Source organism: Caretta caretta, chromosome 14 (genome assembly GCF_965140235.1).
Source record: "Caretta caretta isolate rCarCar2 chromosome 14, rCarCar1.hap1, whole genome shotgun sequence".
Taxonomy (NCBI): domain Eukaryota; kingdom Metazoa; phylum Chordata; order Testudines; family Cheloniidae; genus Caretta; species Caretta caretta.
In genome coordinates, this window is record NC_134219.1 from 17,498,738 (window position 1) to 17,514,064 (window position 15,327).

Genomic DNA, 15,327 nt, shown 5'->3' on the forward strand with positions numbered 1-15,327 from the left:
GAGAGCTCTGTAGGGGCCAGAGAAGGGATGCAGAGACATCACTGCAGCCCCAGGACATCAGTATGGCTCTTTGCCATCATGGCCACTGGATGCATCTAGTCCTGGATCCCCCAACCCTACCCCTCCCAATCCTCCTCCCAAATGCTCCTGCATGCTGGGGCAGAGGCCTTCCTGTGTGTGGTCTCTCTGCACACCCTCATGGGCACATCAGTGCTGCTTTAATCAGGGTTTCAGCAGAGGGAAGGGAATTGGCTTTATCCATCCCTAAGGGGGAAGCTTTTTGTTGGACTGTGTCCCACCTTGACGGCACGCAGAGCCCTTTCTCCACCTCCCCTCCTGTACGCCCACTTGCTGCTGAGAACAGAGGCCAGCAGTAGCAATGAAATTAAATATGATATAGAGTATTGGTCTGGCTTGCAGAAGGGTCCACCAGGATCAATTTGATTCTGGCCCTTTCAGCGTGGGGAGCAATAACTTGGAAGCAAAGCGTGGGTTAATTTGAAAATAGGTCAATGGGATGTGAAGATAACCTGTGGTAATCTGAATTCTGAGGGCCTCTGGCAGAGGACTGAATCCCTCGGCTGATTAAATTACCTATAAGGGGAAAATAGCAGGACAAGAACCTGCTGTAGATTTATTCTGGAGTATGCACAGCTGTTAGAGGCAGATGTCTAAGAGCGGCTAGAAAGGAACAGCTCTATAGGTGAACATGATTCTTTTAACTGGCTTAATTAAAGGAGAAACAACCTCAATGTTTGTCTGCATTATCCTTTATTTAATCAACAAAACCAGAGCTGAACTTGGCCGTCGCTAATTTGCTAATCTCTGAAGTTGGGGCAAAACAAATGTGCTTGCCAGAGAAATCATAACCACATCATCCTCAGAGCTTGGTGGCTGCCAAGGGGGTTTACAAGGAGCTCAGTCAAAAGCAGATTCTGTCAGGCAATTGTTTATTTGTGAGATTCAGTTTCTCAGACGTGGTTCTGAGTGTGGGGATCAACAGGTTGTCACAAAACCAATCTCTCGGCTAAGCTGTCTGAGAAAAAGGCATTTGTGTTCATCAATTTTATTTGCATAATTTCAAGCGCCGTCAGTAGTACACGGCATGAGGAAAAATTACGGAGATTTCACTCCAACCATGAGTGAAATTGGGTTTAGTAGAAAATTAGTTGACTTAACTGGCAAATGATGAAAGCTTGAATAGAGAATGTTTAAATAAGGAGGGATAAAAAAAAATAATAACTTGAAGGTGCAGACCAAAGTTGCTTGATTGGAATGTTAAACTCACTGGTTGTAACCCATTTAGCAGGGATGGAGAGGGTAGAGGATGGGTAGGGGTGGGTAAACCACTGGACTGTGATTCAGGAGACCTGCGGCCTATTTCTGGCTCTGTCATTAGCCTTCTGGGTGATCTTGGGTCAGTCATTTTCTCTCTCTGTGCCTCAGTTTTCCCCTCTGTAAAACAGAGATAATGTTACTGGCCTTCTTTGTAAAGCCCTTTGGGATCTACTCATGAAAAATGCAAAGTCAGAGAGAGGGATTATTTATTATTATATACCCCATGACCTGTTTTAGAGTCATTGATAAGTCAGAACTACAGGCTTTGTAATGCACATGGATCAATGTGCTAACTAGCAAAGCCCAAAGGGAGGGTACTGATAAGGGTCTACTACAGACTGCCGAATCAAACTTGAAAAGAGGATGTTACTCCTTATGCACCTGTTTATAATGTGTGTGCGTGCGGGGGGGGGGGGGGGAGGGTACTAAATTACAGATGATAATTTTCTAACATTGTACCCAACACAGGATAACATCGTTTGGGATCTCATGATGGATAAAGATGAATTAATCACTGGGCTGGAAGTTGGTGGTTGCCTGGGGACCAGTGATCATTGGCTTCATTGCATTCAATATGACCTGCTGATGTTAATTTTTAATAAATCTTGGAATAACGAGTAAATTCCATAGGAGTGCTAGTGGGGTGCCAATATTCAAAAGGAGCAAGCGGTATGACCTGAGTGACTAGAGGCCAGTTAGTCTGTCATCAATCCCAGGCATGCTAATGGAAAAACTGATACAGGATTCAATTAAGAAAGGGAAGGAATATATTTAACGCAAGTAAACATAGTTTTATAGAAAATAGGGTCTTGTCAAACCTTTTATTCTTTGATGAGAGTACAAATTGATGAGATTACAAGTTTAGATGGTAAAGGTAGATGCATAGACTTTTATATTCTCTAATATTAAATTCTTACACTTTTATAAGTGTTTGATTTAGCACTGCACACCATTCTGATTAGAAAATTAGCACTATACAGTATCAATAAAGCACCCATTAAATGGGCTAAGAACTGGCCAATGGACAAACCTCAAAAGGTAGCCACCATCCCTGGGGAATCATCATTGAAGGGGCATGTCTCTAGCAGGGTTCCGTGGGGTCCAACCCTATTCAACAGTTTCACCAATCATCTGGAAGTAAATGTAAAATTAGTGCTCATAAAACTTGTGGATAAACATACACATTGGCGAAGTCTTAAATAACGATGAGGAATGGGAGTCATCCAGAGCAAGCTGCAGCACTTAGTAAGCTGGGCCCATTCAAACAAAATGTGTTTTAAATACAGCTGTCAAGGTTCCTCCCCCACTCTGAACTCTAGGGTACAGATGTGGGGACCTGCATGAAAAACCTCCTAAGCTTATCTTTACCAGCTTAGGTCAAAACTTCCCCAAGGTACAAAATATTCCACCCGTTGTCCTTGGACTGGCCGCTACCACCACCAAACTAATACTGGTTACTGGGGAAGAGCTGTTTGGACGCGTCCTTCCCCCCAAAATACTTCCCAAAACCTTGCACCCCACTTCCTGGACAAGGTTTGGTAAAAAGCCTCACCAATTTGCCTAGGTGACTACAGACCCAGACCCTTGGATCTTAAGAACAATGAACAATCCTCCCAACACTTGCACCCCCCCTTTCCTGGGAAATGTTGGATAAAAAGCCTCACCAATTTGCATAGGTGACCACAGACCCAAACCCTTGGATCTGAGAACAATGAAAAAGCATTCAGTTTTTTACAAGAAGACTTTTAATAAAAAATAGAAGTAAATAGAAATAAAGAAATTCCCCCTGTAAAATCAGGATGGTAGATATCTTACAGGGTAATTAGATTCCAAAACATAGAGAACCCCTCTAGGCAAAACCTTAAGTTACAAAAAAGATACACAGACAGAAATAGTTATTCTATTCAGCACAATTCTTTTCTCAGCCATTTAAAGAAATCATAATCTAACACATACCTAGCTAGATTACTTACTAAAAGTTCTAAGACTCCATTCCTGGTCTATCCCCGGCAAAGACCCAGCATACAGACAGACACAGACCCTTTGTTTCTCTCCCTCCTCCCAGCTTTTGAAAGTATCTTGTCTCCTCATTGGTCATTTTGGTCAGGTGCCAGCGAGGTTACCTTTAGCTTCTTAACCCTTTACAGGTGAGAGGAGCTTTCCCCTGGCCAGGAGGGGTTTCAAAGGGGTTTACCCTTCCCTTTATATTTATGACAACAGCCAAATACAAGTTTAAACATTTAGGAACAAGGAATGCTGGCCATGCCTATGGACTGGGGGACTGTATCCTGGAAAGCAGTGACTCTGGCAGGATTTAGGAACTACGGTGGAGAAGTAACTCATCCTGAGCTCCCAGTGTGATGCTGGTGCAAAAAGGGCGAAGGTGATTCTTGGATGTATAAACAGGGGAGTAATGAGTAGGAGCAGGGAAGTGAGTTTACCTGTGTGTATGGCATTGGCGAGACCAACATTGGAATATTGTGCCCAGTTGTGGGGGTCCACATTTTAAAAAGGAGGTTGAAAAATTGGAGAGGGTGCAGAAAAGAGCCACAAAACTGATCACAAGCTGAAGGGAATTTAAGAATCTCAATCTGTTTAGTTTATCAGAAAGAAGTTTGAGAGACAGTTTAATAACAGTGTAAGTACCTCCATGGGAAGAAAATCCTGGGTACTAGAAGGCTCTGTACTCTAGCAGAGAAAGGGAGAACAACGGAGGCAGAAGCCAGACAAAATCAGGTTAGAAATAAGGCACCAATGTTTACCAAGGAGGGTGATTAACCACTGGAATAAATGACCAAGGGAAGTGATGTTCAGATCAAGACTGGAAGAGATGCTTTAGCCAAATACAAATTATGCTTTAGTCCAAGCCAAGTTATTGGGCTCAATGCCAGGGTAATTGGGTGGAATTTAATGTCCTGTGAAATACAGGAGGTCAGATGAGATGATCTAATGGTCCCTTCTGGCTTTAAAGTCCATGGATTTATGAACTGAGCTATCTCCTAAACTTTGGGGATATCCGCTCCAGTGAGAAACAAATGGGCACAGACGTCTAATGAAAAGCTTTTATCTTAAGCAGAATAACTGGACCAGACCCTCAGCTGATGTAAATCAGCATAGCTCCATTGAAGTCAGTGGAGCTATGCTGATTTACGCTAGCTGAGGATCTGGCCCACTGTGTGTCATGCAAAGACGTGCTTATCAAGGAGGCAGCTAATGATTCAGCAGCATTTGGAGCCATGGTGTCTGGACATCGTCTTGAGGACAGTATTTAAGAACAGAGCCTTGTGCAGAGGATGTCGTACTTGTCAAGCAGTCGTGGAGGCTGGTTAGTGCCTGATCTTCCTTCACCCAATCTCATGTGTATTGTGATGAGAGCTTTATTGTGGTGTCATGTCCAACGGGAAATCAGCTGCACTGAGGAAAATATCCCACCTTTTTACCAGATCGATGTGCTTAAAAATTCACTCCTGAGCAGAGGGCCACTGTGAGGACTAGAGCTGGGCAGTTATTTTTAGACAAACAGTTAATTAAAATCCATTTTAGGGGGGGGGCACCAAAACAATTCATGAGCTCAAGCTGAATTTGGCAAATAGTTTCAGCTGCACTCACCCCCCCCCCCCAATGAAATCAACAGTTTGCAAATGTCAAAACAGCATGTGGAGAAACGTCAAAATGATCTGTTTCAAATGGACGCTTCTAATGGAAGTGGCATTTCGAATGGGTTTGAATGTTTAACCCAAACAAAGTCTTTGGGGCTGGGGGTTGGGCGGTTCTTTTCGTCAACAAAAATATGAACAAATTCAGTTTCAGTTAGAAACTAAATGATGGTTGGGTTTTGGGAGGGGGAGGAAGGGGTTGGGGTTTACATTTTGTGGGGTGGGGGTTGATTTTTTGATCAACTTTAATGAGGACTAAACAGCAGTTAAATCCCACTCAAGCCCTGGAAGCCAGGCTAGATGATCTAATAATCTCTTCTAGTTGTAAAGACCTATGAATCTATTTTCACGACTTAAGTGGTGCATAGCGTTTGTCTTGGCTCTCTGCACAAGGGTGCGTTTCACCATAGATGAGAGAAAAGGGCCTGATTTTGCCTTCACGCACACCAATGTCAATCAGAAATATCTCCACCAAAGTCAGTGCATAAGATAAAGGTCAGGGCAGAACCAAGCCCCAAAAGAGGAAGGTACTGTCTTTTAGAAGAGCAACCACTGGACAACATGACAGCTAAAAATTGGTATAGAGCTAGAGTTGCAACCCTTACTCATGTGGGGGACCAAGTGGTGACTTCAGTGCGACAGCGTCTGCCAGGATGTGCTCACCTGTTTGACTAAGTGTAGCACAATATGCCCCGTAACGTGTATTTTTCTTTTCAAATATTGATTTAGAAATGTGACTCTTTCTCTGTTACCAGAGAGCTGCATGATTTTGTGTTATTTACACTTAATTATCAATTGTGCTTTATGTCATCCTCAGTGGATGCAGCGCCCGTATATTGTAGGTCATGGAGCTGTCTGTTGAAGCCAGTGCTGAATTATAGCTGCAATTCTGGAAACAGGGAGATTAAATGTTATCTGGCTGCTCTTTGATACCGATAACCTTTATGTCTTTCCTCCATGATAGCTCTGATTATTTCCATTTGTCACAGGCCAATCGGTTTTTTAATGTAGAATGATAGAGATGTAGAGCAGTTGCAATATAATAATTCTTTGCACTTCTATAGCAGTAATGCTCATTCTAATAATCATACTTAGCATTTACTGTGCTGTTCATCTGAGGATCTTCCTTTAAATTCAGCTCAGCTCTAGAGAACACTTTTCATCCAAGGATCTCAAAGAACTTTATGGACTTTAATTACTCCTCACCACACCCTTCAGAGCAATAGTTCATATTACACCCTTTTTTAAGTTAGGGGTAATGGAGACACAAGAGGTTAAAAGACTGAAGAAGCCAGTGACAGAGTTGAGAATGGAAGCCAGGAGTCCTAACTTTCAGTCTCCTGTGGTAGGGCCAGATTGTACTGCCCTGGTGTTAAACAGTGTTTTATTCCATAAGTAGTTCCCTTATCTCCAGCGGGATGTTGGCTGGGGCAAGTTTCTAGCATTGCAGTGGAGGGAAGGGCCCCATTGTACCAGGCACATGGGAGACAGTCCCTGCAGCAAATTGCATACAGTTTAATTAGACAAGACAGAGAGAGGTGAAGTGACTTACCCCAAATCATCCATCAGGTCAGTGGCAGAGCTAAGATTAGAACCCAGGTCTCTTAAGCCCTAGTCCAGGGGGTAGTCTCCGAACAACATAAGTGAGAGCAGTCTGTTACCCAGCAGACAATGCCTCCTTTTCAGTGTTATTGGAATGTAACTAATCTGAACAATCATTTAAGTTCCCATCACACAGGTTAGATAAGTGGAGAGATCAAGTGTGCACACATATCTGAAACATCTGACATCCCTTATAGATTAGCCCCAAGCTTTTCATTTATCTTAGTGCCTTTGAATGGAGTAGCAGGATTTGGGGGTTGGCTCTCCCTCACCAGTTTAATTTTGAGCCTATGTACTATAGGCGCCAACTTCTTCTGGCACCAGTGGGTGCTCGACCCACCCTGCCCCCAGCCCCGCCCCCATTCCAACCCCTTCCCTAAAGTCCCTGCCCTGAGTCTGCCCCCTCCCTTCCCCTATTGGACTCCTTCCCCAAATCCCCGCCCCGGCTCCGCCTCTTCCCCACCTCCTCCCTGAGTGCACCACGTTCCTGCTCTTCCCCACTGCCTCCTAGTGCTTGCTACAGCTGTTTGGTGGTGACAAACGCTGGGAGGGAGGGAGGAGCAGAGACATGGCGCGCTCAGGGGAGGAGGCAGAGGAGGAGGTGAGGCCGGGCGGGGCGGGGAGCTTGGCTGCCGGTGGGTGCAGAGCACCCACTAATTTTTCCCCATGGGTGCTCCAGCCCCGGAGCACCCACGGAGTCGGCGCCTATAATTATAGACTGTGATGCTAGATTGGCAGGTATGTACCAGAGTGTTGGGAAAGCTCTTGCAGGCCAATATAATGCTCCAAATTTGGTGTCTGAGCCTCTCCTTCTTGCTTTATTTATGTATCTTTTTGGGATGGCTCTCAGAGACGAGAGTCTTTCTATTCCTGTCATCTCCCCGATCAGCCACTTAGTGGAAAATTGCCCATAGAAGTGAACCTAAATTACAAGTGATAAAACTAGAGCCTATTCTATCCGCAGATGACCCTTTCTGTTCTACAGCGAGCTAACGCTTATATTCTTTGTGACAAGAGCAATAAAGCCGTTGCAAGCATTTATGTGCAGCTAAGTCACCTTAAATTGAAAATCCTTGTTTTTGCTGGCTTTGGAGTGGTCCTGCATTAATTCATTCTAATTTCAGGTCTACACTTAAAAGTTAGCTTGACATAGCTACAGTGCTCAGGGGTGTGACAAATTCACACCTGTGAACAGCATAACTATGCCAACCTAACCTCTGGTGTAGACATGGCTAGGTCAATGGAAGAATGTTTCCGTTGACCCAGATACCACCATCTGGGGAGGTGGATTAGCTATAGCAATCGAAAAAACCCTTCCTTCGCTGTTTACACTATGGCACTACACTAGCATGGATATGGTAGACACGGCCTAAGTGTTGCACAGTCAGAGCCAATGCTCCAGGATGACACCTGACCAACTTACTTCTTTGATTGGTTTATATAAGCAAGCCAGATCATGTTTGGGATTCTTGCACCAAGATCCTTCTCCCTACAGGGGCCAGGCACAAACCCTGGGGTAGCAGAGGCACCAGTGCCCCCAGCTTACAAGCCATACCAAAAGAAGAGGAGAGGAGGGAGAAGAGATTGCCTATAGTCCAGCGCCCCTCCATGTTGGCCTACAAAGGTCACCCTCCCGTATGGCTGTTCAGAACTGGTCAGAAAATTTTTGTCATGAGTTCTCCGTCAGAATATGCTGGTTTGACAAAACAGAATATTTTTAAAAAATCATTACTGATTTAGATGAAATTTTGTTTAGAAAAAAAATGGTTGTTTTTTTTAAGAGTGAAATGTCCTAATTTGTCATTTTTGGAACAAAAAGTTTTGATTTTTCAGTTTGAAACGACTTTTCCTTTATGTGATTCTATAGTTTTTAAAAATTAAAAAGGTACAAAATTTAAACAAAATGTTTTGATTGACCCAAAAGAAACAAACAAAAAAAATGGGAATTTCATTTCAAGAAAAGATTCAGAATGTTGGCTTTTTGTCCCAATTTGGGATGAATTTTTCATCCCCCCTCCCATCTCAATTTTGCACCAGACGGACCAGCTCTAGTTACTGAATGGCAGGGTCATATTGCACCAATGTAAGGCCTTCTTAAGCCCCCAAACTAGAGTTAAAGTGGGACTGAAATTGGGCTTAGGCCTCTGGAGAGGGGGCAGTTTCGCCCCCTGTGATGATTTCAGTAACACACATCAGACTTCTCTTTGCTTTCCCTTTCCCTGCCCCAGGAACGAGATTTGTAGGATGTATAAGCAGGCACTAACTTATTCCCCTACCCACACCCCCATGCTTACCAGACTCCCTGCCCTACTTCTCTGGACATCTGAAACAGTGTCATTGTCGCACAGTAAATGCAAATCCAAGGCTTCTGCTTCCCAGAAGACATCCTAAGAGGCAGCTCTGCCCATGCAACAACCTGGGGAGATGGACTTGTAGGAATCATGGGGGAGAAGCCAGGCGAGGCCCCAGTGACAACATATTTTTAAAGCGGAGTTCAAGACTTCCAGGAAGGAGCCAGTTGATGGCGCCTTTAAATCCCATGGCAGGGAAATGGGGCTAGGGCTGGTGAAAGGGCTTATATTGTGTGGCTGATCAACCCTTCCTGATTCTCTTCAGTAATTTAGGGGTGCCTCCGGGACGGGGCAATTGTCCCTTGACTGTCCCTTTGCCCTTTGACCTCATTTACACTGATTACCATGGCCTCCAGCAAATGAAGCAACACATGGGGCTCTCCTTTAAGAAATACAGGTAAGAAAAAAATCACTCTCTTCCTCTTTGCTTCTACTTTTAAATAGCGAGTGACACCAGCGCTAATGAAAATGAGGGGCAAATAGTTCTGGCTAGAGGGAGGCATGCTGTGGCCTGGGATTTTGCAAACTTCATCACACAGTTTTGCCAATGCACCTCACCCTGCACTGCTCCAGCCCTCCCCGTCCCATGCTGCTCCAGTCCAGTCCAACTCTGCCAGTGCCAGTCCTGATTTGCAGCACCCCATGCTATTCTAGTCCTAATCTCTTCCGGTCCTTCAACCTAATGAGGCTGTCCTGTGCCTAAATTGGTGGTAGTTTTACACAGGGCATAGACACAGACTAGGATGAAACACCTTTTAAGATAAATCTGACCCCATCCGGGATTTGAACCCAAGTTCCCAGATGGGGAATGTTCGCAGCACTGAGCAATTGTCTCACTTAGCTCCCTTCTCTCTCTCTCTCTCCCTCCCTCCCTCTTTGCTCTGTCTGTTGTTTATCGCAGCAAGACCAGCCAAAACTCCCCTGACCTTGCAGCCCTTCCCTTCCCCTACCAACGAGCCCCTCATAAATCTCCAGCACATAAGGAGGAGGAGTTTAGCCTTTTGTTTCCAGCCTTGTTTATGTGCATGGCTCTGACAGCTGGTAAATTGCCCAGAGACCTTCCCAGCGGCTGTCAGAATATGCCTGGGAAGGAGGGAGCTCAACCTCACCTGCTACCGTCTTGAGATCAGAACTCATTTTAAGGCTCTGCAATGGGGAAGCAAACACCCTTGGGGAGGAGTGTGTGTGTGTAAATAGTATATTTGCACGCTGCAGGTGGAATCTGCCACCATCACAACAGGACCGAGAGATCTCTTTGTATTTGCAAGAATAACCCCCCTGCCCCCAGCCTGTTTCCTCCCTTCCTCTTTGCCATTGAGAGAGACAAATGTCACCATCCCCGTGGTACATCAGCAGCCTGCAAAGTATGTGATTTAATTTAACACTGATAGTTCTGCTATTTATTACATTTTCACCCATTCCTTCCACTATCCTACACAATTTTATTAGAGGGGAAGATGACAGGCGGTGTTATTGTTTTCATTATAAATGCATTTGCTTTGTGCACGCCACTTGCTTTTTCTCCTCTCTCTTTCCACAATCTCTTTTCTTCCTCCCTCTTGCCAGGGTAATGCCTACCTCCGCATTCCCGGAATATTCAGAAAAGCATTACAATGTCTCCTGGAGATAGATAACGTTTTCCCAAACATTGGGTGGGTGAAAAGCCTGCGCAACAGGGAGCAGTGAATCTCTTCCTTTCCAGAGGTGACATTTAGGATACTTCCCCCCGCCCCCTTCTGCTGAATATTGGACCAGTGCTTTGCTTCCAGTTTCCCCTTTTGACCTAAGGCTGATGCCCAATGCCAGTTCTCTGTGGCCTAACGGTAACGTTACGCGTTGTTAATGGCAAGACCTGGGTTCGAAACCCAGATTTGCTGAGACAAAGGAACTGCCAGGCCAGGACAGACTGAGCATCAATCTAATCTGCTATCCTTTGCAGACAATACCTAATGGCAGAGGTTCCTAAGCATGTTGTGTTTAGAGCAATAGTTACTGAGTTATACACCTAGGAAATACAATAGCGGACCAGACCCAGAGTCATCTAGTCTGGTATCCAGTCTCTGACAATGGCCAACACCAGATACTGCAGGAGGTGTAAAACCCTCTGGGTAGACAGTTGTTCAATAATATCCCTATGGTGACATTTCTTCCTGCCTCAGGCTATTAATGGTTAGTTTATGTCCTGAAGCATGTTTCTACTCATTATACATTTTTGTCAAATATTCTTATTATTCATATAAATACTGAATCTTTTTTAAAAATGTTCTTAATCTCTTTGCCGCATTACTATCTGGTGGCAATGAGTTCCACAGGCTATCTCTGGAGTAAATTTGAAGAACAAACAGCTGCTTTAGTGAATAAGCCTAATCCAACTCCTTGAGTAAGAGGGATAATGCCCATTTGTTGTTTTTCACAGCACTCTGTCCACATGGCAATATACTCAGACAGCAAAGGCACTCATTCAAGATGGAAACATTACATCATCAGGCCACATTCTCATTGGCCTATCAGTGATCCTGCCATCCAGATATTTTCAAGTAGTCACTGGCTACTGTGACTTCCCAAAAGGTGACGGAGCACTAGAGAGAATAAGCTGCACGCTCTGAAGGGGTGCAGTTCCAGGGGTGCTTCTGCTGCCTGCCAGGTGAGGTGCAATGCCTCCTGGTGCCTGTCCCTAGCTCAGGGGTATTGCTAAATGCCACAACAGAGCATAGGGGGGTATTGCCAATCAAAGTCTATTGGCAGAAGTGTATGGGACCAGGACTGGAGTAGCAGAGGTTGCTGATCATCATTGGCCTGTATTGGTGAAGCTGCTTAGGCAAAACTTATTCGGTGATCATCTGCATCACGCCCAGCTGTAGCCATTGTAATTAATCCACTGGCACTTGCAGTAACAGTCCCTACATCTGTCTCAGCTGTCAGCATTGGCAGTGTTGTCATCTTTTCCCAGGCCTCCAGCTTTTAGGCGGTAAGGCAGTACATACTCTTTCCATTTCAGCAAAGCCTTTGGTCCTTGGTATTCAAACACACAGCACTACTCCAGGGCAGCACTGGCTTGGCCTCTCTATCATCCCATGGGGCATGCATTTGAGCACATAATGCTACTTGCTGCAAGGATGCTCAAACCAGTAATTGGGCACTGATGTGAGGGACTGTCCCTGCACAGGCTGGATTCTAGGACTCCCAGATCTCTCTCAAAGCAGTCATTCCACTAAATGAGCATCTGCTGAAGCCCTCAGCAGCACTAACTCTCTCCTTGGCCTGCTGATGCTAGAGGGCGAACCTATAGCTTGTGGCTTGATGCTCTTTATTTGCAGAATGGGAGCAGAATATAACCCTTGCCCTTTGCTTTCTTGCCTGGGCAGGTGTCGCGTTCGTGTCATTGATACCTTTGGGACAGAGCCAGCCTACAACCTTGAGGAGTATGCCACTCTGCATGGCTACCGGACAAACTGGGGGTACTGGAACCTGAATCCCAAGCAGTTCATGACTATGTTTCGTAAGTGATCCCTTGTTTGGTAATTGTTTCTACTGGGGTTTTATTTTATTGGTTTTGTATTTGCAGACTGGGTGATAGAGCTGAGCAAATAATCGATTTGGTGGTTCAGAGGTCAAACCGGGGAAAGTGTGCTTTGTTTCAAATCGAAGCTGATTGTTTTTCACCAAAACGAAAACAACGAAAAAAATGTGTGCCAGTCGGATTAAATGCCTTGAATTTCAATTCCAAACATTTTCAAAATGAAACATTTTGACATTTTCAGAATTTTTGTTTTCAGGGGGGTTTTGGGCCAAAAGTATTAGACAACTGCAACCCGAATTTGCACAGTTTTCCGGTGCCACCAAAACTGTATTCTTTGGTAATTTTACTAGTTGCCTATTTTTTTTTTTGGTCCTGGCTCTATTTCTTGATCCCTAGGTTACCATTGCAGGCCAAGGCCAATGCATGAAAGGTACAAATAAGTTCTCAGATGTATCTGAATTACTCTGCCAGTCCACTGCCCATGTCACTGCCGCCCCAAAGCTACCGCAGTGGAAGGAAAACAGACCTTGATTTGCTCTAAGCCCACAAACTCAGATTTGCTCCTGTTCCTTCTACCTGTTTCCACAAGCTGGAGGCTGACATGTGTCCAGTTCACTTGAAAAGAGTTCATTTTCACACACAATGAGCACCATATACCTGCTGGGATGGGCCTTCCGTTTCCATTTGTAAGCAGCTATTCAGGAGCAGTCAATACCGGGGTTTGCATCTCAGTCCCCTGGCCTATGGCTTCCTCCCACCCCCTGTGCCAGCAGGGGCTGGGAAATGTTGTGCAAGCAGGGGAGATGAGCATCTCACATGGCCCACCAACGTGCCCTCTGGCCAGCTGAGCTGTACATTGATAAGATCTTAAGGGAGTCCCATCTAGTCCTTCTCATCTAAAGCTAAGGAGGCTGCAATATCAAGTGCCCTTGAGGCTGGTAGGATTAAAGTAGGGGGAGATGTTTGAGAGACCTCTGAGCCCTACAGGAGATATACAGGACTCCTAACGTGGGATGTAGCTAGAAAATAACACCCCCTTCCCACTATACCAAGCCTGGGACACAAAAGAGATGCTAGGCTTATTACCATGTTGCTCCATAGCCCAAAGCTGTTTTCCCAAGCGTGCTGGATGGGATGCATGCTGCTTCCATCTGACCCTAACCTTGACAATGTGCTCCAAGGAAACGCCTGCTTAATGGGCTCTGTTACTTTAATGAGCTTTAATACTTTACTGTCCCACTCCCACTGTTTTGCTTATTATGTTCTCAATCTGCCCCAGCAATTCCCCTCCCCCCGTAGGTTTTTGGGAGTGAAGGACTTTGCTCGGCCATGGCCATTTTTCAGTCCTGGGGATTCTGCAGGGAGCTTTCTGAGCAAACCAATCATTCGTCCTGCAGCAGCGGGGGATTTTATGGCTAGAAAACAAAAGCAAGGGGAGAGAATGCTGGAAAGAAGGAATTTGCTATTATGGCAAACAGAGCAGCAGGCTGAAGCAGCTTCTGTACCTGAGCCATGTTTGATTGACCCATGCTAATGTGAAAGGGGAGTTGTATCAGCCCAGCGGCAGGGACATGGACTCCTTTCTCTGCCCAGTAATTCGTACCTAGCTCTTTTCCAGTGCTTTTCATCTATAGATCTTAAAAGTGTTTGACAAAGGAGGTCAGTGGCATTATCCCCCATTTAATAAATGAGGAAACTGAGTCATAAGAAAGGAGTTGCCCAAGGTCACCCAGCAGCAGAATTGGGACTAGAACTAACATCTCCTGAATCCCAGTCCAGTGCTCAGTCCACTAGGCTGCACACCTGGAGGCTTCTACTGAGATCAGGACCCTGTTGTGCTAGGCACTGTACACACACATAGTGTGGACAATTCTTACCCCGAAGGCCTCACACTTTTATTAAAGAAAGGGAGGATTATTATCCCCATTTTACAGAGGGGGAACTGAGGCACCGAGATATGAAGTATCAGAGGGGTAGCCGTGTTAGTCTGGATCTGTAAAAGCGGCAAAGAGTCCTGCGGCAGACTATATAGACTTATAGACTAACAGACATATTGGAGCATAAGCTTTTGTGGGTGAATACCCACTTCGTCGGATGCATGTAGAGGAAATTTCCAGAGGCAGGTATAAATATGCAAGCAAGAATCAGGCAAGGGATAACTAGGTTAGTTCAGTCAGGGAGCATGAGGCCCTCTTCTAGCAGTTGAGGTGTGAACACCAAGGGAGGAGAAACTGCTTTTGCAGTTGGCGAGCCAGTCACAGTCTTTGTTTAATCCTGAGCTGACAGTGTCAAATTTACAAATGAACTGAAGCTCAGCAGTTTCTCTTTGAAGTCTGGTCCTTAAGTTTTTTTACTGCAGGATGTCTACCTTGAACTCTGCTATTGTGTGTCCAGCGAAGCAACTCACCCCAGGAACCAGCAGCAGAGCCAGGAGTGGAACCCAAATCTCTAGAGCCCTAGGCTAGGGCTTTAACCACAAGAACATCCTGCCCTCATACTAGGTGGGCTTCAGACCTCACTCTTGAAGGGAGGTGCAAACAGGCCCCATGCTCAGCCCCATACTGAGCCCACCTTGCCAGCAAGGCCCATCATGCCACAGGTGGGATTTACCAGGGTTATTCCAGGGGAAAGGAAGATTTGAAATCAGCTGCCCAGTTGTGCCCCTTGCATGCAGGAGAGCTCAGCCTTGATCCAAGTAGGCGAAAAGAGTGAAAAAAAAGGCCTTTGGAGACAAGGAGCAAAGAGAGTTGGGCAGGGAGGTGAAACGCAAGGGGCATATTTTTCAAACACAGAATTTATTTTCAGAGGGAGAGTCACCTCTCTGGAGAAGGCCAGGTGGGATTTTAGAGAAGGGCCTGAG

The 15,327-nt window shown here is 45.3% G+C and overlaps 1 protein-coding gene across 2 annotated transcripts in view; it reads left to right on the plus strand.

Annotated features, from left to right (window-relative positions):
- MGAT5B (alpha-1,6-mannosylglycoprotein 6-beta-N-acetylglucosaminyltransferase B) overlaps nt 1-15,327 on the plus strand; it is a 182,445-nt gene that overhangs the window by 121,184 nt on the left and 45,934 nt on the right. The window contains exons 9-10 of one of the 2 annotated variants that reach the window (XM_075119315.1): nt 9,213-9,344; nt 12,313-12,446. In XM_075119315.1, the coding sequence (XP_074975416.1) occupies nt 9,213-9,344; nt 12,313-12,446 (266 nt within the window). The remainder of the gene's footprint in view (nt 1-9,212; nt 9,345-12,312; nt 12,447-15,327) is intronic. The other variant, XM_075119316.1, reaches the window with a different exon arrangement.